This window comes from Phaenicophaeus curvirostris, chromosome 7, assembly GCF_032191515.1.
Source record: "Phaenicophaeus curvirostris isolate KB17595 chromosome 7, BPBGC_Pcur_1.0, whole genome shotgun sequence".
Classification (NCBI taxonomy): Eukaryota; Metazoa; Chordata; class Aves; order Cuculiformes; family Cuculidae; genus Phaenicophaeus; species Phaenicophaeus curvirostris.
The window spans coordinates 39,969,570-39,996,950 of NC_091398.1; the positions used below are offsets into that span (position 1 = coordinate 39,969,570).

General features: G+C 42.8%; 1 protein-coding gene across 3 annotated transcripts in view; it reads left to right on the forward strand.

Annotated features, from left to right (window-relative positions):
- The window catches only part of LYPD6B (LY6/PLAUR domain containing 6B), a 97,626-nt gene extending 71,365 nt beyond the window's left edge, over positions 1-26,261 (forward strand). The window contains exons 1-5 of one of the 3 annotated variants that reach the window (XM_069861702.1): positions 20,413-20,689; positions 21,964-22,117; positions 23,244-23,342; positions 24,746-24,876; positions 25,202-26,261. In XM_069861702.1, coding sequence (XP_069717803.1) covers positions 22,003-22,117; positions 23,244-23,342; positions 24,746-24,876; positions 25,202-25,366 — 510 coding nt within the window. In that variant the 5' untranslated portion in view covers positions 20,413-20,689; positions 21,964-22,002 and the 3' untranslated portion in view covers positions 25,367-26,261. Of the gene's footprint in view, positions 1-20,412; positions 20,690-21,697; positions 21,874-21,963; positions 22,118-23,243; positions 23,343-24,745; positions 24,877-25,201 lie in introns of those variants that run through there. The other 2 variants (XM_069861704.1, XM_069861703.1) reach the window with 2 other exon arrangements.
- Positions 26,262-27,381: the final 1,120 nt, after the last annotated feature.

Here is a 27,381-nt window from a genome sequence, read left to right on the forward strand (position 1 = left end):
CTGACAGAAGGTGGGAAGAGAAAGTGAGCCTGGCAGGTTGTCCACATCCAAAGGTGTGATCAGAAGGTAGGTGAGGGAGAAACGTTTGTCTAAGATTCTGTCTGCACCCTGTAGTTTCTTAAAATACATGCACATGGGATGTAAGTGGATTCTTCTCTTTTCTGGGAAATGAGATGTAACTTGCCCTTTTTCCAATTCATCAGCGCTGCAGAGCACTCTGCATCCATAATCACACCCCTGTGTTGTGGATAATCTGTTAATGAAGTGTGTATTTTATTTAATGAATTATTAATATCGGCAAAGCAAAACAAGGAATTCATTCAGTGCTTCCCACCAGCAGGCAGATGTTTGGTGTTTCCAGGAGAGCAGGGCTCCATCAGCTGCGGTGGTTACTTGGGATGAAAAGTGCTGTCACCCTGAATGTTTTCCCTTCCTCCTTTGCCCTACAACTTTTATCGCTGAGCACCACATCATGTGCTGTTGAACATCCCTTGGGTCAGTTGGGTGTCCCCTCCCAGCTTCTTGTGCCCCTCAGCACTTGCTGGTGGGACACGGTGAGAGACAGAAAAAGCCTCAGTGCTGTGCAAACACTGCTCAGCACCAACAAAAACTTGGGTGTGTTGTCAACACTTGTTCAGCCATAAATCCAAACCTCCACCACATGTGCTGCTAAGGAAAAAAAATGACTTATCCCAGACCAAACCAGTACAATTCAACTTGTACCTGGTGATGCTTTCTTTTAGGCTTCTGTTAATCTCAACATATTTTACAGAGTTCATGCTTTCATCACTTTAAAACCCAAGCAAATATTGATCCCTTTCACTAGGTAACTGCGTGAGGTGCTGCTTCACAAAGAAAGCATTTTCTGTCTCTCCTTCAGCTGTCTGCTTCAAAAGGTGGTTCCAGATTACAAAAACCAAAGCGATCTTTCCCCAGGGATTAGCTGTCCTGCAAAGACTTCTCAGATTCTTTAATCTGTAGTTTCTACCCTCTTGATGTGTCAGGGATTGATGTAAAGTATGTGCTTGTTTATTGTCTTTGTATTCATTATAGTAGTCAGAGGAATTGAGAAGTTGATTATTTTAATGTGTAAGGTTTTTCTCCAAGCCTAAACAATTGTTTGCCTTTAAGTGAGCATTGGATATCTCGCTCTCCTTTGCATGAAACTAGTATGCTGCTTCTTTCATAGCACAATAGGAAATGATTGTTCTTGAATTCTCATTATATTCTCCTTGTTTCTAAATTAAAAAAAAAAATAACGAAGCGCTTCTTTAAAATAATAACCAATTAAGAAGTGCGCTTCAAACGAAATGGGATTTGTGTTCCTGGGAAAAGAGGGTCCTTATGCTCCATGTGTTTCAAGTGCAAAGTGTACAACCTACAGGTGTTGAATATGCAGTAATTCCACTTGGCGTTAATCCATTAAATTAGCCACCCTGCTTTCTTTAGCGCGCTGGGAAAATTGCAAATGCGTTGGTTTGTGTCTCCTTGGCAGTGAGGAGCTGAGCAGGACACTGATCCTTAGCAGACTTCCAGACAGAGTCCCATTGTTTATCATTAAACTCTGCCAAGAGCTTATCAGATGCGGTGTAATGAGCCCCCTTCGTCAAGAGGTGCCGCAGTGCAGTGCGGGAACGGCTGACAATTACTGACTTTCATTTCACAGGAGTCCTTTTAAATGAGAAAAGCTCATTCTGCTTTTAACTTCTTTTTAATGGTTTCATCTGGTGTACGGGAGGACACTTGTTAAATGGGATTTTTCACTCCTGGGCCTTTTAAGCATTTGTATGTGGCAGGTATCCATTTGTCACCCTTGGTATTGCATTTCCCAGGCGCGGAGTGGTGCTTTCACTACATCAACGTGCCAGCTCCGCAGGGATGAACTTGCTAAGGAAACTGATTTAGTATTAAAAAAATCCAAACAAACAAGAAAAAAAATCCCCAAATGGTACAAAAAGACATACATTCTGTGCCCTTTTGTGGCAACTGATGAGAAGGACGTGGGGTGCTGGCTGATGAGAAGCTTGACATGAGCCAGCAACGTGCGCTCGCAGCCCAGAAACCACCCGTGTCCTGGGCTGCATCAAAAGCAGCGCGGCCAGCAGGGAGGGAGGGGATCCTGACCCTCTATTCCTCTCCTGCGAGACCTCAGCTGGAGTATTGGGTCCAGTTCTGGAATCCTCAACATAAGAGGGAAATGAGCTGTTTGAACGGGTCCAGAGGAGGCTACAAAGATGATCCAAGGGCTGGAGCAGCTCCCGTACGAGGACAGGCGGAGAGAGTTGGGCTTGTTCAGCCTGGAGAGGAGAAGGCTTCGGTGAGACCTGAAGGGGCTACAAGAAAGCTGGGGAGGGACAGTTTGCAAAGGCTTGTAGCAGGGAGCTCAGCTGGATTACACCCAGCCTGGCCAAAATTTCAACTGGAAACAGCCTGCTGAACCCTCGGAAAGGCCTTGTCTTCTTTTCAATGCAAACACCGCCTTGAAGCGCCCCTCAGGTCTGATTCTGATGTTTGGTTGCAATACTTTTCAGATGGCAATTGTGAACGCTTCTCCCTGCGTGCCCCGGGCATTCTGATTTTAGAAATTAGATATTTCATCAACTTTAAAACATTTCTCTCGCTGCTGCAAGTGATTTCTAAGACTACAAGAGAATTAAGCATCTTTTCTTTCCCCTTGGCCTTGCTGGTGCGATAGAACATACTCTATAGAGTCAGTGTGCATTTGAAGTGTAACATTTCTGTTTTCTTAGTTATAAACTGGAACAGGCTACCCAGGGAGGGGGTTGAGTCACCTTCCCTGGAGGTGTTTAAGGCATGGGGGGACGAGGTGCTAAGGGGCATGGTTTAGTGTTTAATAGGAATGGTTGGACTCGATGATCCGGTGGGTCTCTTCCAAACTGGTGATTCTATGAGTCTATGATTCTATGAAAATGCAGCAGCAGGGGCTGTCAAGTTCCAATTTCTTAATGTTTTTTAAAAGCCCATCTAAAAAGTTACTAATTAACAGTATCGTATAAGAAGCATCATGTTAGAAGCCCTAGAAGATGCTGTATTTTGCTGTAAAACATTACAAATGTTTTTATTAAAAGGAGATAGGAGATTACAGAAGATAAAATGGTACCAAGGAAACAATCTATCCATTTAGAAGAATATCTGACCTACTACTTCCTTTCAGGGAACCTGTGATTTATGAGCACTGAGCAAAGAAGATTAATCTACAGTGATAGACAGATTTATTGGTCATATCACCTTCAGTCTCGCTTAATAAATGAGTGTTGCCATGAGCTGCAAAAAGGGATAACTTATGCAGCAAGGGTATTTGAACTTATTTCATTGGTAGCTGCCTATTTTACCAGCATATTCTCATACCCTAGGGAAGAGAAGGTGCTGGAGAGACCTTAGAGCAGCTTCCAGTACCGAAAGAGGCTCCAGGAAAGCTGAGGAGGGGCTCATGATCAGGTAGGGCAGGGACAGGACAAGGGGGAATGGTTTTAAGGTAAAACAGGGAAGGTTTAAATGAGATCTTGGGAAGAAATGTTTTGCTGTGAGGGTGGGGAGGCCCTGGCGAATGGGGTTCGGCAGGCAGACTGTGGGTGTCAGCATCCCTTATTGCTTGCTGGGTCCCTGAGATGGCCTGGTTCTTCCTGACTTACCTTTTGTTGAGTTGCTACTTCTTCTCTCTGGGTTTTGTGTCTTTTCACGTTGGCTGCTTTTCCAAATCTTCGTGTTACTGGATGGTTACTAAACTGGAAGGCTTGTTTCTTCTCTGTTTCCCTGTTTCTGCTGGGCTAAATAGCCTGTTTACTTCCTTGCAGGTGGACTAATGACAATACTCGTGCTCAACAGCAGCAGCATCTACACTATAATTAGGTCGAAATCACAAGCCTGTGCCTCCCAAAACTGTTTGCCTGGGTCTAGTCACAAAGCCATCCATAAATGTGCAGCCGTAACCCCGGAGGGTTTTGTATAGGGCAGTTTGCATTCATTTGGGTCTAGTATTTATATCACTGAGGTGTCTAAACACGGACATACCTGCTGAGTATTTATTGATCTATTACCAAAGCACGTGTGGAATGCAAACTGGCTACCCAGGGACCGGCCGGGAACGAACACCATTTGTTTTAAGACAGACTGCTTGGGGGGTGAAGTTCACAGGTAGCTCTCCGACAGCACAAAACAGTAACCACGTTGTCTGTTCCTGCGCCGTGTTTGCGTAGGCATTTATACAGCTGCACAGTGAATTGAGCCGGGGAAAGGGACGTGGCTGAAAAGCATTCTTTTCGGGGTTTATTTTAACCTGGAGCGATTCCTCAGTTCGGTGGTGTGGCCGCAAACGCCTTCTGGGGGGCGAGACGGCGGTGGGAACGAGCGGTGGGGGACTGGCAGGTGGCTGCTGCCTGAATGGGTGTAAAAAGAATTGCTGCTGTGGGTCTCACCTGCGGGCTCGGGAGGGGCGACCACCTTGCTACTGGCCTCCAAAGTGGAGCTGCCTTTCCGAATTCCCTCCCTGGCCTCCCAGCTGCCGGCCTGGCCCTGTTACACGTCTCACCTCAGCGTATCGGGATGATAAAGTGGTTGTGTTAATACTAAAATTCTGCGAGTCTGGGCAGTGCTGAATAATTCTCAACCCAGCCACTTTTTGGTCAAAAGTTCGTTATGCTGATTTTTAGGAATCTGTGAGCAAATTGGTTCTTATGTTTCATAGAATCATGGAGCGGTTTGGATTGGAAGGGACCTCAAAGCCCATCCAGTGCCACCCCTGCCATGGGCAGGGACACCTCCCACTGGATCAGGGGCTCCAAGCCCCATCCAGCCTGGCCTTGAACCCCTCCAGGGATGGGGCAGCCACCCCTGCTCTGGGCAGCCTGGGCCAGGGCTTCCCCACCCTCACAGCAAAACATTTCTTCCTAAGATCTCATCTCAATCTATATCTAATCTAAATCTAAATTCCTGGGAGAAAGCTTTATTCTCCCCCTCGGCTGTAGTAATGGTGTTATGAGTGTGGTGTAACAGAGAATAAAATGCTGGAATTCTTTTTTCTTTCTGTTTTCTCTGGGTTTATATTTTGTTTCTTTAGATGACGGAAAACTGGAATAATTTGTGTTAAGACACATGGATCAAAAAAAACCCCCTAAAACAGAGAAGTGTGAATGCATTTGCAGAGTGGTTATTTAGAAGTAGAGGAAATCTAATATTTAAGAGATATTTATACTGGAGACAGGAGAAGAACTTTGTCAGTCACTGAAGGGGAGGAGTGTCCCAGATGTCCAAGACACGCAGCAGTGAGTGGTAGTATCTTAGCAGCTGTGACAGTGATCAAGATCGTTAAAGACTTGACACTTCTGTTCAGCGGTTTTACAAGCAGAACATGACACTTAAAGTGGGGAGCTCTGCCAACAGTTGTACATCTGTAAGTGAGGGGATTATGAAATGCAGGCGTTTGGATGCTGATTTTCATACTGTCAAGCCTGAATAAGCAAAGACTGATGAGATATAGTAGCTTTCATGCTGTATGTACAAGAATAAGCTTAGAGTGACTCTCGAAATGGAAGATATGCAATATATGTTTCGAAAAAGACAGTAAGAAACCCTCACAACACATGGTATTCAACAGCAGCTGCTAAGCAGAAGTTTCCGGCTGTTGAAACTGGTGAGTTTTTAGAGGACTAGGGGAAATGGCTACAAACTGGAGAGGGGCAGATTTAGACTGGACGTAAGGAGGAATTTCTTCATGGTGAGAGTGGTGAGACACTGGAAGAGGTTACCCATGCAAGTCATGGCTGCCCCATCCCTGGAGGGGTTCAAGGCCAGGTTGGATGGGACTTTGAGCACCCTGATCCAGTGGGATGTGTCCCTGCCCATGGCAGGGGGGTGGAACTGGATGATCTTTAAGGTCCCTTCCAACCCAAACAGTTCTATAATTCAGTAAATTAGATCTATGCAGTTCCATGTCATATTTGAGGTCGCTACAGGTTACTAATGTCATAGAACGGTGGAATGGTTTGGGTCGGAAGGGACCTTAAAGCCCATCCAGTTCCAACCCCCCTGCGATGGGCAGGGATGCCTCCCACTGGATCAGGGATGGAGCAGCCACCACTGCTCTGGGCAACCTAGATGACACTGAAAAGATTATGTGAAAATTAATGCCATTTTTCTGTTTGCACATGTTAACACTCTGCAAATAGTCAGCTCTTTAGAAACCCTGAGAGCTTCTGCAGCCTGCGTAGGTGGCGTGGAGTTATTGCAGACACTTTTGGCACCCCTTATCACCTAAGTCGATGTGTTGGTTGATGTTGGTAGCATGTCTCTGCAGTGACAAGTGTTGACGGGAAGATGAAGAAGCAGGGTAGTTTCCAAGGCGTGTGATCTTTTCCTTATCCAGTTTGTGAGTTATGGAGAACTCCCATTGTCACACTTTGTATGTGTGGTTCAGAAGTGTCTCAACACTTCTTGAGAGGTCACCATGTCTTTACTTAATAGCAGGTGCTCTCAATTCAAGAAAACCTGTCTAATAAAGCTTTCCTTTGGGTTCATTTACAGTTATATCACAGCTATGAGTGGGCTTTGTCGGGTATTAGTGTACCTTATAACAATTCTCAAGGTTGAAGTAGCAGTTGGTGTTTCCAGGACTGATTCCATATGTTTTTTAGTAAAAACAGCTTTGTACAGCACCTTTAGCTTTTCTCTGGTTTGATTCAAAATACAACCATGATCTTTGCTTGCTATTCAGTAAATAGATTTATTAGTATTTTCTCTTTCTGCTGGGAAGTCATGGGTTCCATTTGAATGTGAGGGATGTGTTTTAACACAGTTGACATAGGGAATTATAACATTATATTTCTTTGTATCTTGCACAAAGACAGAGAAAGGAAGCATTGCTGCTTCTCCTCTCCTGTACATTACAGGAGTGGTTCAAACAGTGCAACATGAAAATAGTGACGTCTGGCTTTCAGGGAGAGCAAGAAGAATATTGGGAAGAGATGAACGACATCAAAATGCACAAGCAGCTTGATGGCAGAGTCAAGTAAAAAAGGGGAGGAAGCTTTTGGACATTGGGAGAGCCAAATGCCAATGGGAAGCCCACAAAATGCTTTATGAACCACACCATATTCATACTTTCTCCTTCACCAGGATTCCAGCAGTGGTGGCTGTAGGCTGGCATGGTCTGCAGCCCTCCAAGCTGGAGCAAAACAACAAAAGGTTCTACCAGTTTGTTGAATGAGCACTTTCTGAGGAGTTTTTCCCTATTCTCTTCATATATATTACCACTTAGGAGCCAATCACAACAGAACCATTCCAAGTGTTTAAGGCACGGGTGGACAAGGTGCTAAGGGGCATGGTTTAGTGTTTGATAGGAATGGTTGGACTCAATGATCCGGTGGGTCTCTTCCAACCTGGTTATTCTATGATTCTATGATTCTAAGTGTTTTCTGTTCAAGGCAGCTTTCTAAGCCCTGGAGGTATTCATGATACAAAGCAGGAGAACTTTCACGTGGAAGGGATTCTTAAGCTGTATTTATAATTAAGTTAGGATTATTTTTCCTCTCCACTCCTGTTTTCCCCACCCTACACTTCCAAGCCTTTGAAGAGCGGCCAGCCATCTGGCGTATCTGTCATAGTTCTCCTGTTTCTGGAGTGCTTCCAGTGTCAGAGATTTCTTGCAGCTTGGAGAGTTTTATGGAACAGGGACCACGAGATGATCATTGCAGGAGAACTGCTCTTCTCCGTGTCACCAGAAGAAAGCAGAGATACAAACTCATGTGGTTTCCTAAGCGGAAGATGGAACCCAAAATTGCAAGGATGGACTGTCTTCCCGAGATGTGTACATGTGGCTGTGGATTTATTGTTTGTGTGTGATAAGAGGTTGCCCAGAGCAGGGGTGGCTGCCCCATCCCTGGAGGGGTTCAAGGCCAGGTTGGATGGGGCTTGGAGCCCCTGATCCAGTGGGAGGTGTCTCTGTCCATGGCAGGGGTGGGACTGGGTGATCTTTAAGGTCCCTTCCAACCCAAACTATTATACGATTCTAAGCCCTCTTGGTACTTAATTTTTCTGTCGTTTTAACAGCAGACAAAGCAATCCTTTTCCCTTTTATTCAGTGTGTTGATTAAGTCCTGGCTATTTCTCCTCTTTAAGGAAGAGAAGTAATTGCTCTAAATTTTATACTTGATCTTGGAATAGTCTGATGTTTAAGGTTTAACTGGAAGTTCCAAGAAACTTGCTTCCTTTGAGATTATTAAGTGTAAAATTGAATTTCTGTCGATAAGAATGCAGCATTTATGGCCGTACAAATACCACCCAGTGTCTCGTGGATTTGTGTAAGATTTAATATGTTTAGTGTATGCCATTGTTCTGTTTATAATGGAAAAATGCAAAGGCTAGTGGCTTGCCTTAGGTGATAGATGGTTGTAGTGGAGTGAGAAACTCAGCCCATCCCTCCCAGGTCTTAGGCCAGTGATAATACAGTCATTTTTCCTTGCTTTATATGCTGCTAAAAGCTCAGTCAATTGATCTTTTTGAGGGTACTTAAATTTGATTATGAGTAACTTTTAAAACTAAGAATAATTACATGTGATCTTTTGCCTTTGGAATCAATACTGGAGAGGATTGTAGCAGTTAATTAATTTTCTTGTCTCTAGTTATTGATTACTCAGACTGCTTTGAGTAAGCTGTTCTTGGTTCAGCCTAACCAGCCCCTTACCTGCCTTATCTCTCGTCTTTGCCTGGTGGAGTCTCCTCCTAGGTACAGAGTAATTTATTTTTCCTCCAAACGGAGAGCAACATGGCTTCATTCTTAAGGGCTTAAGCTATAAAACCCTCATGCATAAGCTGGACAAGTTAACTTTTGACCCCATTTTGCTAACAGTAGCAACCATCAGCAGATGGAGAACTTTATCTTTCCATGGCACTTTATGGTGTTTACTCTGTGTCTGATAAGAGCTGGAGGAATTCTGCCCCCCATTATAGCATCACTTCTCTGTGTTCAATACAAAATTGTTTTGTAGGAAAAAAAAACCCACTTAGGTTGCTGGACAAGGCAAAGCATACATTACATTTTTCTCCCTTATTCGTACTTTATCCTGTGTGGAAAACTAGAATCTTTTGTATTCTCTGCTTGGCCATTGAGTTTCTTTTTTACCTACTATAGAAATAATTCCAGTGTAGTTCTGTAGTTATTTTTTGTCGTGATGCAATTGCCTGGCTGTGTTTTGAGTTCTTTGCAATAGCTTATGAGTATTTAAACTGGATTTTTCTTTTAAGGACTGTTCTAGGTCTGGAAATTGAGGAGAAGTCCCCACATAGGCTTTATCCTATAGGTATTATCTCCACTGTTGATTGGAAGAACTGAAGGATGGATGTGCTTTGCTTGCTATGTGTTAATCATTGTTGCAGCTTTGTGTTTGCATTTTCCAAATTGCTATTTTCTTTCTGTGTAAGACATGGTAGAAGCATGTGATTTGCATGGTGAAGGGGTAATATGAGTGTGTTGCCACTTCCTTGTACCTGTGGTGAGAGCAGGAGCAACCAGATGTCCTTCGTAGGAGACACTGGAGGCCTTCCTGGTGGAGGAGACTCCCTTAGTGTTGTCTGCGGGCTGGGATCCTAACTATAACCTGGAAATCACCCAGCCATGTTTCAAACCTGTTACCTGCTCTTCGAGGCCATGGTAAATCCTTCAAATTAAAGGTGAGGCGCAGACACACACATTTCATATGGTGGAATGACAGGCTGAAGCGAGTGGGGTGACATGCTGCTAGATGTAAAGCTCTGGCACATCAAAGAGGTAATTTTCACTGGTGTGGCAAGTGCAGGAGGTGACATGGGGACAGTATTTGCAAATCAGCGTAGTGCTCTCAGGTATTTGAGTTGAAGTCTCTCCTTTTTCACCCTTTGTATCTCAGCAGCTCCGGCCAGATCAGCCGCGCTCCCTGCAGCTGGAAGGAGTTGAGGGTCATCCATCATTTAAACGCTTTCTGAATCATAGAGTAGTTTGGGTTGGAAGAGACCTTAAAGATCATCCAGTTCCAACTCCCCTGCCATGGGCAGGGACACCTCCCACTGGATCAGGGGCTCCAAGCCCCATCCAACCTGGCCTCGAACACCTCCAGGGATGGGGCAGCCGCTGCCTCCCTGTTCCAGGGTCTCCCCACTCTCGTTGTGAAGAAATTCCTCCTTATGTCTAGTGTAAATCTGCCCCTCTCCAGTTTATACCCATTGCCCTCGTCCTATCACTACAAGCCTTTGTAAAAAGTCCTTCTCCAAAGATTTGTTGTTGTATTTAACCATTAATCATATTTTGTATTAAAAACCTCATCATAGTTTATCTTCTTGGTATGTTGGTGGAAGGAGGTTTTTTGGGGAAAGAAATTATGGCTCTGGAGAAATCCAGCTACAATTATCTGCCAAGCTTAACGCTGCTGCTTGTTCTTTCTGGCTTGCAGGAATTCAGTGAGAGAGGAAAGCGGTCTCTCCTTTTCTGTTCTGTATTGTTCTGCTGTGGATTAGGGAAGAACTTGAACTCTGCTGGATAACTACATGTCCCGGCAGGCTGGTGATGCTGCTGGCTGCACGTCCTGCTGCTCTGTCACCTTAAAAACCCTTGGAGGGTCAAACCCTCGGGACTTCAACATAAAAGGCTAGACAAGCAAACTTATGAATAAATCTTTATTGACTGAAGGAATATGTGTGAGCAATATCATAAGTGGATAACAATAATTATCCAGATGAGTACCCTGCTTGTTCCAGCAACCAGCGAGGTCTTCTCTAGAATGTTTTTTTTTTTACTTCTCTTGGCACCTTTCCATTCATTAGTGACTGATTTGTTTTGTTAAGCAAACAAAGCTGATTAGGGACTCTAATCAGTTGCTGTGATCAAATGGTCTATTTAATGTTTATGAAGATCGCAGAGCTCCGTTACAGATTTATACTTGTTGTACAGGCAGATGCCATGTAGTATTGTATATTCAGTTACCTTTAATACTGATGTAGCACATATAGCTGCAGGTACCAATATAACTCTTAAAAGATGAAATTCTGTTCCATCCGAGACAGAGGCTGTGACCAGATACACGTGATGGTTGTTTCTGTTCATCAGGCAGTGATGTTAGAGACCTTTAATCCCTTTTGTTCTAAGCTGTGTTCCCTTCTGCTGCTGCATCCACGTCTTTGTAGATATTGCAGTGTTTCTCTGATAATGTATGAAGATACTGCTTGAAAACACTGAGAAGGTTTTTCTGCTGCAGCATCCCATTATACTGATAACACAGATGATGAAAGCATCAGGTGAGACCTGTTCAAGAACGAGGTTTCTTTTTTTTCTGTTCCCCGCTGCCGGTTTTCAATCGCTGAAACTCATTCATGGCAGATAAGTGAGAGCACAGAATTGCAGCAAGAAAGTTCTCTTATTTCAAAGACTGTTGAACTTCTTTTTATCCTGTAATAAAGTTTATTGCTTCCTATAGATCTGCCTGGAATTATGGCAGGGATCGCTTTCCCCTTGCTGGGTAATTTAGTTCTGTAGAATTCTTCAGCTTGCGCTTAGAGCTCTAAAATTTGCTGATTCAGGTCTCTTTCTAGGTTCTCCTCGCATTAATTTACCCTAGCCCTTTTGCCTGTATTTTTATTTAATTGTCCTAGTAAGATTTATTGGTACAGCCCATGCTGCTCTCCTTTTCGCTGTTTTTCCTCTTGCTGTCACCACACAGTGAAGATTTTTTGCTAGCCTCTGTTTTTCAGAGCAGTAATAATTAAGATTCTGAAGGGATGTTCTTTTTGAAGCTTTCCGTGTTTGAGGGATTTAATACTGCAGCTCAGACAGAAGATTTTGCTCCAGGCTGACACTTGGAATTGAAGATCTGAGTTTGAGAATGTTTCAGTTTTGTTCTTGTTTTGTTTATACGCAGCTGTAAGTCCTTGAAGCAGGTAATTAATTTTGTGTTTGTGTCAACCTCTGCATAATCCATGCGACACGCTAGAAGTATCAGAACGATAAGAAGTCGTAAGTTTCCCTTCTGAAGCTCTTTATTCATCTGTTCTTAGAATCATAGAATGGTTTGGGTTGCAAGGGACCTCAAAGATTATCCAGTTCCAACGCCTTGGGACGGGCAGGGGCACCTCCCACGGGATCAGGGGCTCCAAGCTCCATCCAAACCGGCCTTGAACCCCTCCAGGGATGGGGCAGCCACAACTTCCCTGGGCAACGTGTTTTAGTGTCTCACCACTCTCATGGTGAAGAAATTCCTCATTATGTCTAGTCTAAATCTGCGTCTCTCCAATTTAAAGCCATTCCCCCTCTTCCTATCACCACAAGCCTCTGTGAACAGCCCCTTGCCAGCTTTCTTGTAGCCCCTTCATGTACTGGAAGGTCGCTGTAAGGTCCTCTTGGAGCCTTCACTTCTCCAGGCTGAACAACCCCAACTCTCTCAGCCTGTCCTCGCATGGGAAGTGCTCCAGCCCTCTGATCATCTCTGTAGCTTCCTCTGGACTCGTTCCAACAGCTCCATCTCCTTCTTATGTTGAGCATTTCAAAACTGGACACAATACTCCAGATGAGGTCTCACAAGAGAGGAATAGAGGGGCAGAATATGTTCCTAGAATATGTTTTGAGGAATTGCTGGGTATGTATGTAGAACTTGTTCTCAACTGACAATTTCTGAAAGGCAATTAACCTCTAGAAGGGGATATTTCCAAACTATAATTGGTGTGTCACGTTACCTACTGTGTGAAAATGAACATAGTAAACAAAGGGAAATTTAGTATGCTATTAGCAGTAATAAAAATGTAATTTTTCCTTCATTTTAGGTATGAAGTTTGAGTAGGTTGGAATATTGGGCTTATACGTGTGTGTATGTCTGTGTGTGTCCTCTCCTCCCCTGGCCACGTCCCCATGTTGCGTTTAGTGGCTGCATTTCCTTTGATTTCAGAAAATATACCGTGCACCAAAAAATGTGCAGAAAGCAATAATGATAAGCCAAGATCTTCAGTGTCTGTGAAGAAAAGGGTTACATTTTTCAGCTTAGAAAAAGACAACGGAGTCAGGTATGTGGCGGACAACGGCTAAATCACGGCGAGTGCTGGGAAAGGAGGGTGAGAATAGGCACCCGTGGTTTGTCACAGCACGAGGACTTGATGCCATAAAATGAAGCAGGCAGCTGGTTGGGAACAAAGAGAAGGAAGCGCGTTTTCAAAAGATACATGTTTGTTCTTTGCGATTTATTGCCGCAGGAGGTTGTGATTGCCAAAGCTCAAACCCCAGCAGCAATCGCCCAGGGACAGTTCAATTCACCACGCCGGGGACGGGCAATCCAACACCAAGGTGTGTGCGTCGTCTCTGCCTGGGAATCTCTGGAACTGCAGATTGTCAGGAAGTGGCGGTGAATATATAGAGGAGAAATTATCCCTTTAAGCTGAGATTTTTGTGTACTCTTCCCTGAAATGACTTGTTGCTGGGCAGTTTTGAAGAAAAAATTGCTTCGTAACTGCTTCACAGGTCAGAGCCGTCTCCCAGACAAATGTTTCCTTCAATACAGACAGCAATAACTTTTTAAACTGTATTATCTAATGGGAGAAAATCAAGTGAATCATCTCATCCATTAAGTGAAAGCATCCAAAGACGTGGTGAAATACTTACCTGCTGTCAGTCTAAAGAGACAATAGTTAAAAATCAACTGAAATCCTACAAATCCCCCAAAATGAAGTGGCCTAACACCTGGTTTTCCTTATACTCCTCCTCTTTGCCCTTTTCATGCGATGTTTGCAAGTGCTGAGGGAAACCTGTTCAGCCTGGGAAAAGAATGTAGACCTGGAGGGGCTCATAAATACAGGTATGCAATAGTTTGTGCTATGAGGAGCTGCAGTGTTTTTCTTACTACTGTTGATTTTCTTAGTAGTGTTTGAGTTTGGGTTTTTTTTTTCCATTACTCATGTTTGGGGATTTTTCTTAATAGCGTTTGAGGTTTTTTACCACTACTACTTTGTGGATTTTTATTTTTCTTACCAGTGATTTCTTTTTCTTGTGTCTTTCTTCCCGGTTTATCCTTGCACTAACTTGATCATGACCTCTCTGCTTAAAATACACCCAAGGTTGCACAAAGGATTCCTGCGGGGCTCGGAGTAACCTTAGGAAAAAGCACATGGTGCCTTTGATTGTGAAGAGTCAGAACGGGAGCTCCTGTACACAAAAGGAATAAGATTTCGTCTTTCCCCTGGTGAATTGTGTTCTGTTGCGAGGGGAACAGTAGTAAGGCAAGTTTTCATCTGTGTTCGTTTAAGTGGGCAGCTTACTCAAATGGCATCTGATAGTTCTTGGAGCTGGCCTATAGCATATGAAAAGCGCAATAAAGGGAGAAGGCTACAAGAAGCTATTTATTCACCCTTTTCGTCGAGTTGTGCACCTGTTCTGGAACACAGTGTGCAAATATTGCATGGGTTGCACTCAGTATTTGATATATGTTCCAGCTGTAAACCTTATCAATAGTCAAAGTTAGTTTGCTGCAAGTGGTTGCAGCACTAGGTGTCTGCTCCGATGGGAAGGGGAGAACTGCCAGGCTGGGTAGGAACGCGTGGGAGGAGCTGAAATTTAAAAAAAAAGAAAATTTGGCTCTTGATTTTGAGCTCATTCCACTCATACTGAAGAAATTCTGCTGCAGAAAGTGGCATTCTTTTCTAAAATACAAGGCTGGTTTTGCCCAGGGCTGGGGTGTAGTCTCCATCCCTGGAGGGGTTCACAAAGCCTGTAGACGTGGCACTTAGGGACACAGTTTAGCAGGCACGGTGGTGTGGGGCTGATGGTTGGACTGGAGGAGCTTGGAGGGCTTTTTCCAACCTTAACAATTCTGTGATTCTATGTTTTTACTCAGGTCGCCTTATTATTTTTAGGGAAGTAGGATTTATATTTTTCCACTTGTAGTGCTTTCCTCTTCAGCATTCCTCTTGATTTGTGTTCAGGAAGTGAAGGAAACAGAAGATTTGCCAACTTTAATTTCTCAGATTACGTCCTGCCCATCCCATGGGTACAGTAAATAAATCTCCCTGCCCAGAGGCTTTCTTAGCGTTCTGCCAGTTTATTTAAGAATGTGTCTTTGTCGCTTGGGCAGATAAGCACAGAGGTAGGACGTGTATTTTGTCTCTTTCTATTGCTCTTGTAATTGGATGAAAACTGTCTTTAAGTTGAGATTATAAATTACTTCCCATGTTTTGTTTTATTATTCCATTGACTGGACTGACAGGAGTAAGCCACGAGGCTTTGAGAAATATAAGCCTGTCTCTGCTCTGCAGGAATATCCAGAAGCTGAAGATGATTTCCTCGCAGAGAGGACTTCAGAGATGTGGAGGAGGAAAGGGTAAACAGCCTTGCTTGGAGAGGATGGGGAGAAGCTGAGATGGTACTGAGTGGAAATAATTCTGCTCTGAAAATTTGAGCCTTGGAGGAAGAAACAGTGCAGCGTTAGGGTTTTGTCATTGAAGATCTGGCGTATATGTCAACGGAGCTTTTGTGAACCTGTGAAAGGGAGTTTTTTATGTTTGTATTGTCCCTCCCCTTGAAATGAAGGCAAATCACTATTCTCTTGATGCCACAGGAGGATGACAGAGGCTGTTCAAATAACAGACTGTGCCAAATACTGCTCGTGGGTGATGGTTCCTGGCAAGTCAAAGTGGAGATTTGCTTTTTGCTGGTTTCAGCTGTTTGGATTGGAGCGTTGACTGGAAGTAAATGCCATCTTACACTAGGTCACATTGGGTGGGACAGCAATTTATTAAGCCTCAATAATTTAAAGCATTTCAAAACAAACAAATGACTCTCAAGCCTTTTTGTGTTTGTAACCATAAGGAATCGAAACAGACTTTGTTGGTACTTTTAGAAGTACCAACAGAGAGTACCTTTTCTCCTTATCCCCTTTCCTCTCTTGCTTTTGCAGCGTTCACATACCGCTGAATATGCCTTCAAAGTAATTATTTCCTTAAGAAAACAAAGCTGTAAAGCATGCATGTAGATATATTCTACATATATCTTCTCCATTGACCCTTTGGGGGCAAAGAATAGGAGTGAAAAGCTCAGCTGGAAGGAGCTGTAGAAACCAGAGCACTGCAAACAGAGAACCTTGGCTTGGAAACAGGGTTTTTGTAGAATCATAGAATGGTTTAGGTTGGAAGGGACCTTAAACCTCATCCAGTTCCAACCCCTACTATAGGCAGGGAAACCGTGTGCTGGATCAGGGTGCTTCAAGCCTCATCTGTAAGTTAGAAAGCTGTATTTGAAGAATCCATTGCTTCAGGGCAGAGCGGTCTGAAATTTCAGAGAGAAGACTGGGGGGAAAGGCACAATTTGAGTTCATCTGCTGAGAACTAGGACTGCAAGACTATTTTCTTGAGCTGTCATGTCAGCTTGTGAGGGAGAGGCAGAAGAATGGGAACTACTCAAAAACTTGATCGGTTTTCAGCGACTGGAAATATGTGCCTTAGAAGTGTGGAAGAGTGATGTGGAAAAGGTGGGATTTTGCACAAAAAACTCATTTTTTCATAAGTGAAATCGGTGACTACTGTGATTAATTTTCTGTTCAAAACTGGTTAGGTTACACTGGTGGCAATGTTGGATGGGATCTATGACACGGAGCTGCAGTGCTGCTCTGTCGGCAGCGTGATTTCAGGGGAGGTATTTGTGTGCCAGTGGGAGAGTTACTCTGGTAGGAGACTGTGTTGACTGGAGGATAACCAGAATTTCACTCTGTCCCTGCTTCCATCACATTTGCAATGCAAATCACTGCTTTAAATAAACATCAACATCATGTAGGCCATGAAAATATAACCTGCAAAAGATTTCTGCTTTTAGTTATGTGTTCCATAAGGTGTTTAATTCAGATACATGTGTTTCTTAGAAGAGGGACTTACCAGCTCTTGGAATGAGGTGTTTCTGAACACAATCTTCTTCTCAGTGAGTTCAATATGAATACAGACTATTTGTTCTTCACAACTGGTTTTTAACCTTGATGCATTCCATAGCAATAGTTTTGTTGTTCCCATTCCCTGGACATAGTACGGCAGGGCTAGAACCGCCAGTGTCTACCCAGAAGCGTTTACAGTCTTTCCTGGTGCATTTGAAGCTATTATGTGGTTTATGATGTCGGACTGGATGATCTTAGAGGTCTTTTCCAACCTTAATGATTCTATGATTTCAAGGATTGCATGGGAATGAAAAGCTGATTTACCAGGAGGCCAAGATAGTATCAGACAAGTACCAGCGCTATGAATTTCACATATGAACCCTGCCAGTACCAACCACTGTCTGACTCCGTGTGTGGTTTATTTCAGTTGCAGTGCAGATTCATTTGTGCTCCTGTCTTAACCTGGCAGAAACTGGTGGTGGAAGGGCATTGCTGAACATTGTCTCATTACTGGGAAAGTGGGTTGAATGAGTCTTTGAGCAACCTGATCCAGTGGGAGGTGTCCCTGCCCATGGCGGCGAGGTCAGAACTGCACTTTAAGATCCCTTCCGACCCAAACCATTCCATGATTCTGTGATTCTATGATCTGTAGAAGCTGTTACAAGCTGATACGTAAAACTTTTGGTCATTCATAGCTTTGACGAACTGCAGTTCTTTTCTGAAGAAATCATATACTTGCAGAAGGAAATAGGAGATTTATCTCTCGTTAATGAATTTTTAGGTAGAAAAAAATTACTTTCCAAAGATGATCAAGAACTTTGCATTTTAAAATTAAGCATCAATGCTTAAGACTAGCTTGTGCTGAGCAGTTTTGGCTGTGAAAGCAATGAGATACAACATCGTGTAATGCAATTTTCATTCCATGGATCTTCTCTTTTGTACGAGCTTAAAAACAAACACATGTTTTATCCTTGCAAATCCTACATCTTGGTGGGTCTGCTCAGATTTATCACATCAATTGTACATTCATTTTTTCAGAGTCCTTGCAGCTGTATGTGTTGTGTAGCCAAGACACCTCCGTGTCTCGCAGTTGGTTTGCATCATAATTCCCCGCGCCAGCGTTATACCCCGAGCTAAACGATGTTGTCATTACCAGATCTGTTCGTGTTTTACTTTTGTAAGATCCTAGATAACGAACTTGATAATTTCTTGTACTTAAGATCAAATCTAATTCCATGCATGGTTAAGTACTGGAAGAGAAGATAAAGAAATGTGTTATGTTTAAAAATAAGGCTGATAACTTAGATTTTATTCTGTCCGTGTTACGAGTTGTGGATGGCTGTCAGTGTAAGGTCAAATCTCTTTTCCTCTGCTGTTCTGTATGGATGCTAATGTGCTGTAAGGAAAAAAACACTGAAAATAACAGACTTCTACTTGGTAGGAAAGAAAAGGTAGAACTGTGTAACAAATAGTTTTTATTTCAAGATCTGAAATAGTGTTTTGGAGGTTTTTAATGAAAAAAAGCTGCTCTAAGTTCTCCCAGCAGCCTTCTCCTCTCCAGGCTGAACAGCCTCAACTCTCCCAGCCTGTCCTCATAGCAGAGTTGCTCCAGTTCTCGGATCATCTTCTTGGATCATCTTCATGCTCCTCTTCTGGACCAGTTCCAACAGTTTCAAGTGTCAGTTTTGGCCTTTCCGATTCATTGTAGGGAACACCTGATGGTGTCAGCTGTTGGCGATAACTTTTTCAGCCCTTTTCATACATACCTGTCTGCATATGTACTTCTAACTCTGATGTCCCGAAGTGGTGTTTAACAAGCTTAACATAAGTATTTGCAATTATCTTCTAGCACCTGAAAATTGCTTACTAAATGACAGGAGGAAGTTTCATTTGCATTCCATATCTGATGTTAAATCTGCTAATCCTCCACAGAGGCTGCCAGGAAGAACAGTGGAGACAGACCTGAGTTTTATTAAAATCAGAAGTCAAGGACGCTGTTTGCTTTTCTTCTATGACAAGCTGCAAGATACAGTGTAAAATCTTCCAGGACTGAAAGAGGCTCCAGGAAAGCTGCCCTATCCCTGGAGGGGTTCAAGGCCAGGTTGGATGGGGCTTGGAGCCCCTGATCCAGTGGGAGGTGTCCCTACCCATGGCAGGGGGTGGGACTGGATAGGCTTTGAGGTCCCTTCTAACACACACCATTCCACGATTCCATTATTCTATGATCTATTAATTGTTCTGGCCATTTTATTCCTCACTGCTTTCTCAAAATGCACCATAGCCACAAGTTTTTTACAGAGCATCCATGAACAGCCCTTCCCTCTCAGATCTTTGTCCCTCTCTCCGGGAAGGTGATGTCTCCGTGTTTGCTCTTGTTTATATAAATTAATCTTCTGTATGCTGACAGGCTTTTCCTTCATTAATGAGAGTTCCTATTTGGGCATAATGAAATATTCACTTGTGCTACTAATAACACTAAATGAAACGGTATTATCGCAGTAGAGATAAGAGGCTATGAAGAAAATAAGCATTTTGAAGATCTTGGATAAGATATGAAAGTCGTTTTATGGCCAGTATTTTCCTGTCTTATTTGAGAATGACTTCTGGCACAGCTGTGTAACCAAGACTCTGTCAAACAACATCCATTATTTATTGGCCCAGTTAGCAAACAAGGATACCTTTGACTACAGCGAATTGTGAGGTCAGTTTACTGTGCTTTACACCAACTGAAGAGTAGCTTTTTTGTATATATATTCTCTAAAATTTTCTATTTGGCATGAGCTTCCCTGAGGAAAGCAATAGGAACTTGGAGGAGGGGAGCAGAGGAAAACTTGAGTTTGTAGAAAGCTGGCACCAGGGTAATTGTGCCTTTTATTTGCTGTCCAGGTGCATCAGATCAAGTTACAGCCCAGGCTCCCCATAAAGGCAATTTTTCCTCAACCTAGAAGAAACTGCAGAAAATGTATGTTAAAGAGATGTTTCTGCCCCTCTGCTCTGCTCTGGTGAGATCTCACCTGGAGCCCTGTGTCCAGTTCTGGAGTCCTCAGCAGGGGAAGGACATGGATCAGTCAGAGCGAGTCCAGAGGAGGCCATGGAGATGATTTGAGAGCTGGAGCACCTCCCGTACAAGGACAAGCTGGGAGAGTTTGGGTTGTTCAGCCTGGAGAAAAGAAGGCTCTGGGGAGACCTTAGAGCAGCTTCCAGTGCTGAAAGGGGCTCCAGGAAAGCTGGAGAGGGGCTCTGGATCAGGGAGTGCAGGGATAGGATGAAGGGGACCAGTTTTGAGCTGCAAGAGGGGAGATTGAGATGAGATCTTTGAAAAAAATGTTTTGGTGTGAGGGTGGGGAGGCCTTGACCCAGGCTGCCCAGAACAGGGGTGGCTGCCCCATCCCTGGAGGGGTTCAAGGCCGGGCTGGATGGGGCTTGGAGCCCCTGATCCAGTGGGAGGTGTCCCTGCCCATGGCAGGGGGTGGATCTGGATGATCTTTAAGTTTCTTTCCAACTCAAACCATTCTATGAGTCTGTCAATCTGTGTATCTGCAGTAGGATAGCACTCAATGAGGCAGAGCCATGCCATGAAGTTCAGGTGCTTCCTTGAGTATTTTGCTATAAAACCCACCACACTTCCAGTTTTCCATCTTCATTTTCTGTATTTAAGCTAATTAGTTCATACAGTACAGAATTATGAAGCTCGATTGCTGTTTATTTGCAACAGATTCTTTTTCTTAATCCTTCTTTAGACCCTGGGCTATTTTCAGAAGATATCTGGACCATCCACAGCGAATAGTCTTGGAGGTGAGCTGCACGTAGAGGTATGCTGTGACATTCTCATTATCTACTGAGGTATATTCATGATTTAAAGATGTGGTTTAAAACCCGAGTCTTAAGTAGGATTGCTGAACTCCCAATGCATAAAGCATCTGTCAAATAATTCTTGTCTGTGTCAACCGGGGGAAAAAAAAAATAACAGGAAAAAAAAGGAAGTCCTTCAACTTCTCTGGCATCGTCTTGAGCAGTGTTTTCCATGCTTGGATCCATAGGGAGCTTCCTTCCCAGGCGAGGTGCACATCTACATAGGGGTGTGCAGAGAGGTTTCTGAATGAACACACTTGGCAGCTTGAAGCAGCACCTCTGGTTCGGCGGGAGTCTCCACTCAAGCTTGTTTCTCCTGCTAGGAATTTGCATGGGCGGGGTGCCATTTCATCTGATTCTGCTTTTTAATATCTGACCAAGGTTTCCATTATCGCTGTGATTTGCCGTATGTAGAATCATAGAATGGTTTGGGTTGGAAGGGACTTTAAAAATCATCCAGTTCCAGCTCCCCTGCCATACATGCAACAAACTGACCAAGATGTTCGTCGACTGGTTCTTCTCTGCAAAGCTTTACCAAAGGGGGCCCCAAATACATGTGCAAAGCATGCCTAAACCAGGTATCTCATCTCTCCAAATGTTCTGCTTTGCAGTTCTCCAGAACCTGTGTAACATCATCTGTGTAGCCTCCTCTTTAGCATTTCTTTGGCGTGCACTTTAAAAATATATAAATCTTGTTCGCACTCATGATCTTTACTGCTGCGCCACTGCTAAGGGCACTTATAATTGAGATTATATAGCTGAAGTCAATAGATATCCATTGATCTATGTCAGAGAAGGAATTGATCTTGGGTTCTAGGCTGTTAGTGTAAAAAATGACATTTATCTGCATTTTGCTTTCTTTAATGGTTCTGCAATCCTATCTGTTTCAAGCAGAGAAGGAGCTCTTAATTTTAGTGTTGATTTTTAGGAACTTACAAGGAATCTATTAGATTGGTATTGCTGTGAAGGACAAATAGATGAAAGAAATAAGCTGAGCTTCTGTACATTTGTGGAAATGTCAGTCCTTTGTACAGGATCTCAGCCAGCAGAAGGCAGTAATTGCTCAGCTTTGCCTTGTTCATCATTGCATGCTTGCTCGCATTAGCCATCTTCACAATATACACCCACGGACTGGATTTTCAAGGTTTCAGATATAGTTCATAGGAAACTTACTGCTCCACATGTTCTGTTCTTTCTGATTCTCCCTAAATAATGCATTCCCTTTCTTTCCTAGGCCTAGAAGTGTTGCATTTCATGTGCGATACTACTCAGCATGCTGTTATTCTGTCACACGCTGGCTGGAGCCTTTCTCCCCTTCTTCATCTTTTCAGGAAATTGGGTTTCAGCTGAGAACATCAACTTTTACAATGTGCGACCTCCGCTAGACCGTAAGTAGACAGCGATGCTTGTTTTGTGGATGCAATTGTATCTTAGCATTTTCTTTATTTGTCATATTCTTTTGATACTTTGCTTGTTTCTCTTCTTCAAACACAAAGGATAAAAAGGTCAAAATAAAACTTTTGCCTTTCAACCCGCAGCAGTTCAGTTTGTTCCTAAGATTTTACGAGTTGGCTGAATGAGAACAATTGCGTGCATTGCTGAATTAAAGGAGTGCATGAGGGCAAGTTTTCCACATTTCAAGTGCTTTTATTATGTTTTTCTGTCTCTGAAGTGTCTTCTTACAGAGCAAATCATGCACTGGATTTCTCATAAATAATGCAGAGCAGATGTTTTTGTCTTTTATCTTGTTGAGGTTTTTGTAAGGGAAAGAATAGGTGTGCTGTGTGCAATTAACTTGAACTGAAGGTAATTAAAAACCTCGTGAGACCTGTGAAGCCAGTTGTCACTAATAGCATCATGTTTTCGCCTCTGATCTAGCATCAGAAGTGTTCACCCCTTCATTTAAGGGGAGAAGATTTTCATGATATGTATCATTAAAGCAGTGAAAACAGCTTGATTGAATAGGCACCCCTGTGCACGTAGGGAACCGGGCATCTGAAAATCATTTATATATTTATACGGTGTAAATAAGAATTTAAAACAGCTCTCTTGAGCCCTCTGTCAGAGGGTTCAGGCTTCTTCAGAGTTGGAGATCAAGATCTGAAGCTGGTTTGGAAGATGCATTTTGTTCATCAAGGGAATCAAAAGCTGTTTGAGTGTAGCTGGTGTTTGTGTATCCATACAAACATACCTCTGGATGTTCTGCCATGTGCATATACGTAGGGTGTTTGCTCTTTCCTGGTTTTCCACCACTACTTAAATGGTATTTTGGATTGAGAGGGAATGAAAGTAGATGTTTTAAAGTTTAGGCACAGCAAAACCAGTTGAAAGTAAGAGCTTCCTAAGGAATTTGTTTCATAGGTTTTCTTTGTCTAATCATGATGTATCATTGAAAAGGTATCATTCTATGTTTCTATGTTTCTATAACTAGATATGTGTACAAGCGCTTACAGTGCTATTTTGAATATTTTTTCTTAATATTTACAAGCTTACTCTATTTTAATACTTTTCAAGCCACTCCATTCCCAAACAGTTTTAAGTGCTTTACCTGTGATAACGCAGTGGACAACTACAACTGCAACAGATGGGCTGAAGATAGATGGTGTCCCGAAAGTAAGTGCCTTTATAATAAAGAATCTCTTTTTGGACAGCTAAATTTCTTTCTCCCTGACTCAGCCACCTTGTAAAGTCTCACTGAACAGGATTAACATGCCAGCGCAGTGGTGCCCTCACTCTGTTAGCAGTAACACAGAGTCATAGGATTTCTGCTGAGGTGAATATTTTGACTGTTTAAGAGCGCAAGCAAATGGTGGAAACTTATTTTATACATATATATATATTTATGTATGTGTGTGTGTATGTATGTATAAAGCATCTTAAACAGTATAAAACAATATAATGCCTACAGGAAAGCTGGAGAGGAGCACTTTATGAGGGAGGACAGGGATAGCATGATGGGGAATGATTTTAGAGCTGAAATGAGATGTCAGGAAGAAATATTACTCTGTTGTGACATTGGGGTGTCACAGGAAGGAGAGAATGTCTTGAAGGACATGGATATGTTGGAGTGAGTCCAGAGGAGGCCACGAAGATGATTTGAGGGCTGGAGTACCTCCCGTATGAGGACAGGCTGGAAGAGTTGGGGTTGTTCAGCCTGGAGAAGGCTGTGGGGAGACCTGAGAGCAGCTTCCAGTGCCAGAAGGGGCTCCAGGAAAGCTGGGGAGAGGCTCTGGATCAGGGAGTGCAGGGACAGGACAAGATGTAATGGCTTTAATCTGAAAGAGAGGAGGTTTAAATGAGATCTTGGGAAGAAATGTTCTGCTGTGAGGGTGGAGATGCCTTGGCCCAGGCTGCCCAGAGCAGGGGTGGCTGCCCCATCCCTGGAGGGGTTCAAGGCCAGGTTGGATGGGGCTTGGAGCCCCTGATCTAGTGGGATCATAGCTGTGTGAGAGGATGATAGATATATCAGAAAGAATAGAAATATGTTTCCTCATTTTTCTTCACAGTGATATTCGCAGTAACAGTGGGAAAAGGGAAGAAATTAACTAGAGGAATGAGGAAATGGATCAGAAACAGAGAAGGCAAGAATGTGCTGCAAAAAAAGAGCAGGGAGTGGAAGATAAATGTGTAGATTATAGGGCTAATAAGTAGTTTAAATATTAGCAGCCTTCCTAGGGGTTTGAAGGATCTGTTATGCTGAAGATTTCATCACTAATTAATGTTTTGCTAAATGGTATTTTGGTCAAGATGAGAAATGGCTTTTTATACAGCCCAGATTAGTCATTTTTGTGGGAATATTTTGCTAAATTGTGTGAATTTGTGTGAATACCCTGGAGGTACTTTAAAGGCGCGTAGCTATGGTGCTTAGGGATACGATTTAGAGGTAGACAAGTATGGTTGGACTTGGTGATCTCAAAGGTCTTCTCCAACCTAACGATTCTATGATTCAAAGTTTTTAAACCCTGTAAAAGTACATGTACTTTATGCAAATAAACATGTTCAAATTTATTTTGTAGGTACTCGTTACTGTTTGACGGTTCATCTCTTCACAGACCGTGGGAAGAGTACATCAGTCACCAAAAAATGTGCTACTGGAGAAGAATGTCACTTTGTGGGCTGCCACCATCACCAAGAAAGTGGCCACACGGTGAGCACTGCTCTTTGTGTAAAAGCAGGAGATGGGGTTTGAGGTTTGCATTTCAGGACTTGTTTTTCCTGCTGGGCTGAAGAGGATGGGCCAAGGTACACGCTCTGGTATTTAACAATAGAAATAGAGGCTGCCCCATCCAACCTGGCCTTGAAACCCCTCCCGGGATGGGGCAGCCACCACTGCTCTGGGCAGCCTGGGCCAAGGCCTCGCAACCATAAAATGATTTATTTTGACTGTAACCTTTGCAATCAGTTGAAAGAAAATGTGTCTCTAAAAACCACTGCTGAAGTACAACATCCCGTGATCTCCTTTTTCTCAACAGGAGTGCATTTCTTGCTGTGAAGGCATGATTTGCAACGTAGAAATACCAACTAACCACACAAATGCAGTATTTGCTGTATTGCACGCCCGGAGAACATCGGATGGCAGCAGGCGGACAGTCAACATTGCAGTGCTTGTATCAGTCATGATGATTGCATTATCATGATGGAGCATCCTCCCATGACATCTGCTTGAGAGGGTCTGTCTTCCTGTGGGCCGTAAGAAACTGTGAGAAGATTGTTTCAATATGCAAGGAAAAGGCACTGATAGTGCTTAATTACCTAAAACATGAGGAGACAATGGAAAGACAAGTATACATCAAGGTGGCTTTAGATATTTTAGCAGAGACACTTCATATGACCTGCAGTATTTGAAGACAACCCCACAACAATCCACTGGTTGACAAGGCAGTGGGGTGAACTTGAGTTACTCTAATTCACTATTTTATGATGGAAATGCACATATGTATGACATGTCTCTTTGAACAGAGAAAACATGTGTCTGTAGACAATCACTTTACCATGTGGTGACTTCTGATGGACAATGTGCCAACAGGTATCTCAAGAAAAAATGGTTTTAAAATGTTTTTCACTGTGCATAAATAACATGGACTGTTTTTTCTTGATTAGCAAGTGTATTTAAGCATATCTTTAGTTATGGTTTTCATAGAGAACATATATGAGAGAATTTTTTTTCAATTCCGAACAGAGCAATCATTTCTACTGGAAATAATACAAAATAATACTTTATATCTTTCTTTTCTGTAAAATGTTCTCGCACTCAGATTTTAAGAGTGTGAAACCATGTAGAATTTCTGTCTAAAAACAATGAACTGTTTGATCACCCAAATCAAAGTTCCTTTCCTCCAGCCCCAAGGGATTATTTCCTTGCAAAAGAGTTTCACCTCATCTGAATCTTTGTCTCCGTGTTCTTGTTCAAAGGTTTGGTAATGCCGTGTCTTTGAAATTGCAGCTATGTTATCGTAAACATTGTATGTGGGCACTTGGTATAAATAATGGCATATTGGTATAAATAAGGAGAGAAATCTGCTGTATTTCCTCTTGATCTGCAGAAGTTTCTTCCAGAAACGTTATTGTCTTTGGTGGATCTTCAACATGTATGTCAGCACTGTTGGATATCCCAGATCATGGACATCATTGTTAGGTAGCTTTGATGCCCCCATATGAAAAGTTTGGGCCAAGGTTCTGTTTTTCAATACAATATTGGGAGGTTTGACATGGTTTATAAGCTTAGTTTGACTCTGACTCCTTTATCATTTGGGCGACTGCTCATGGACTAGATGAACAGCTGCAAATTTGATAAATTACGGAGTTTGGATTGCAGTTGGATCTGCTAAAACCTTCTTTGTTTTCCTTTGCAAACCTTGAGGTGCAGACCAGCATAAATAAGCTGCTTGTATGAACTTTCTCCTTCTAGTGCAGAGCAGTGCTTTCCGGGGCTGTGATGGATGGAGCCGTTATAGCTCTAACTCACCGTGTCTGCTGTAATTAATTCATTAATGCCTATGTTCTTTGCACTACAAATGCCCCAGCTATAGAGGCCAGCAGGTACTGATGTTCTACGACTTCTCAGTATGGTTTTACACCATCTGAAATCCTAACAATTTCAGCTGCTCCTGTTTGCCCCATAACTGTTTCTTGCAGGATGTGACCTTGCAAGGCTGAAGAACGGCGTTTCCCTTTGTTCCTTTCCTAAACCATTTTATTCGTTTATGTCTATACCGATATGATTAAGATTGTTCTGATCTATTTCCAATGGCTTTTTCTCATCTTGAGTGAGATGCTTAAAATCACGATTAGCCTGAAATATTTTTTCAGGGAGGATGGATTGTTAAAACTCGATCTTAATAAGAGATTCAAAACTGTGCTCTGAAAAAGTCAAGTAATTTGATTACTTTACATGAATACCGGAGTAATTATTTGATATTTTACATTACTAAATGTATTCGGACTAGCAGATAAAAAGCAGGTTTATTTTTCAAAGCTTCTTCTCTATTCTGTGCTGGTTTGTATGATGCTGTCTTCCTGCTGTATTACTGGTTTAAAGCTTCTCCAGAAATGGCACTTTTAATTAAATAATATTAAAATATTTTCTGGTGGAAATTGTTTGTGGTGAAAAAAGTGAAAGTACTTTTGCTTCCTAAGAAAAGAATACTGGTTG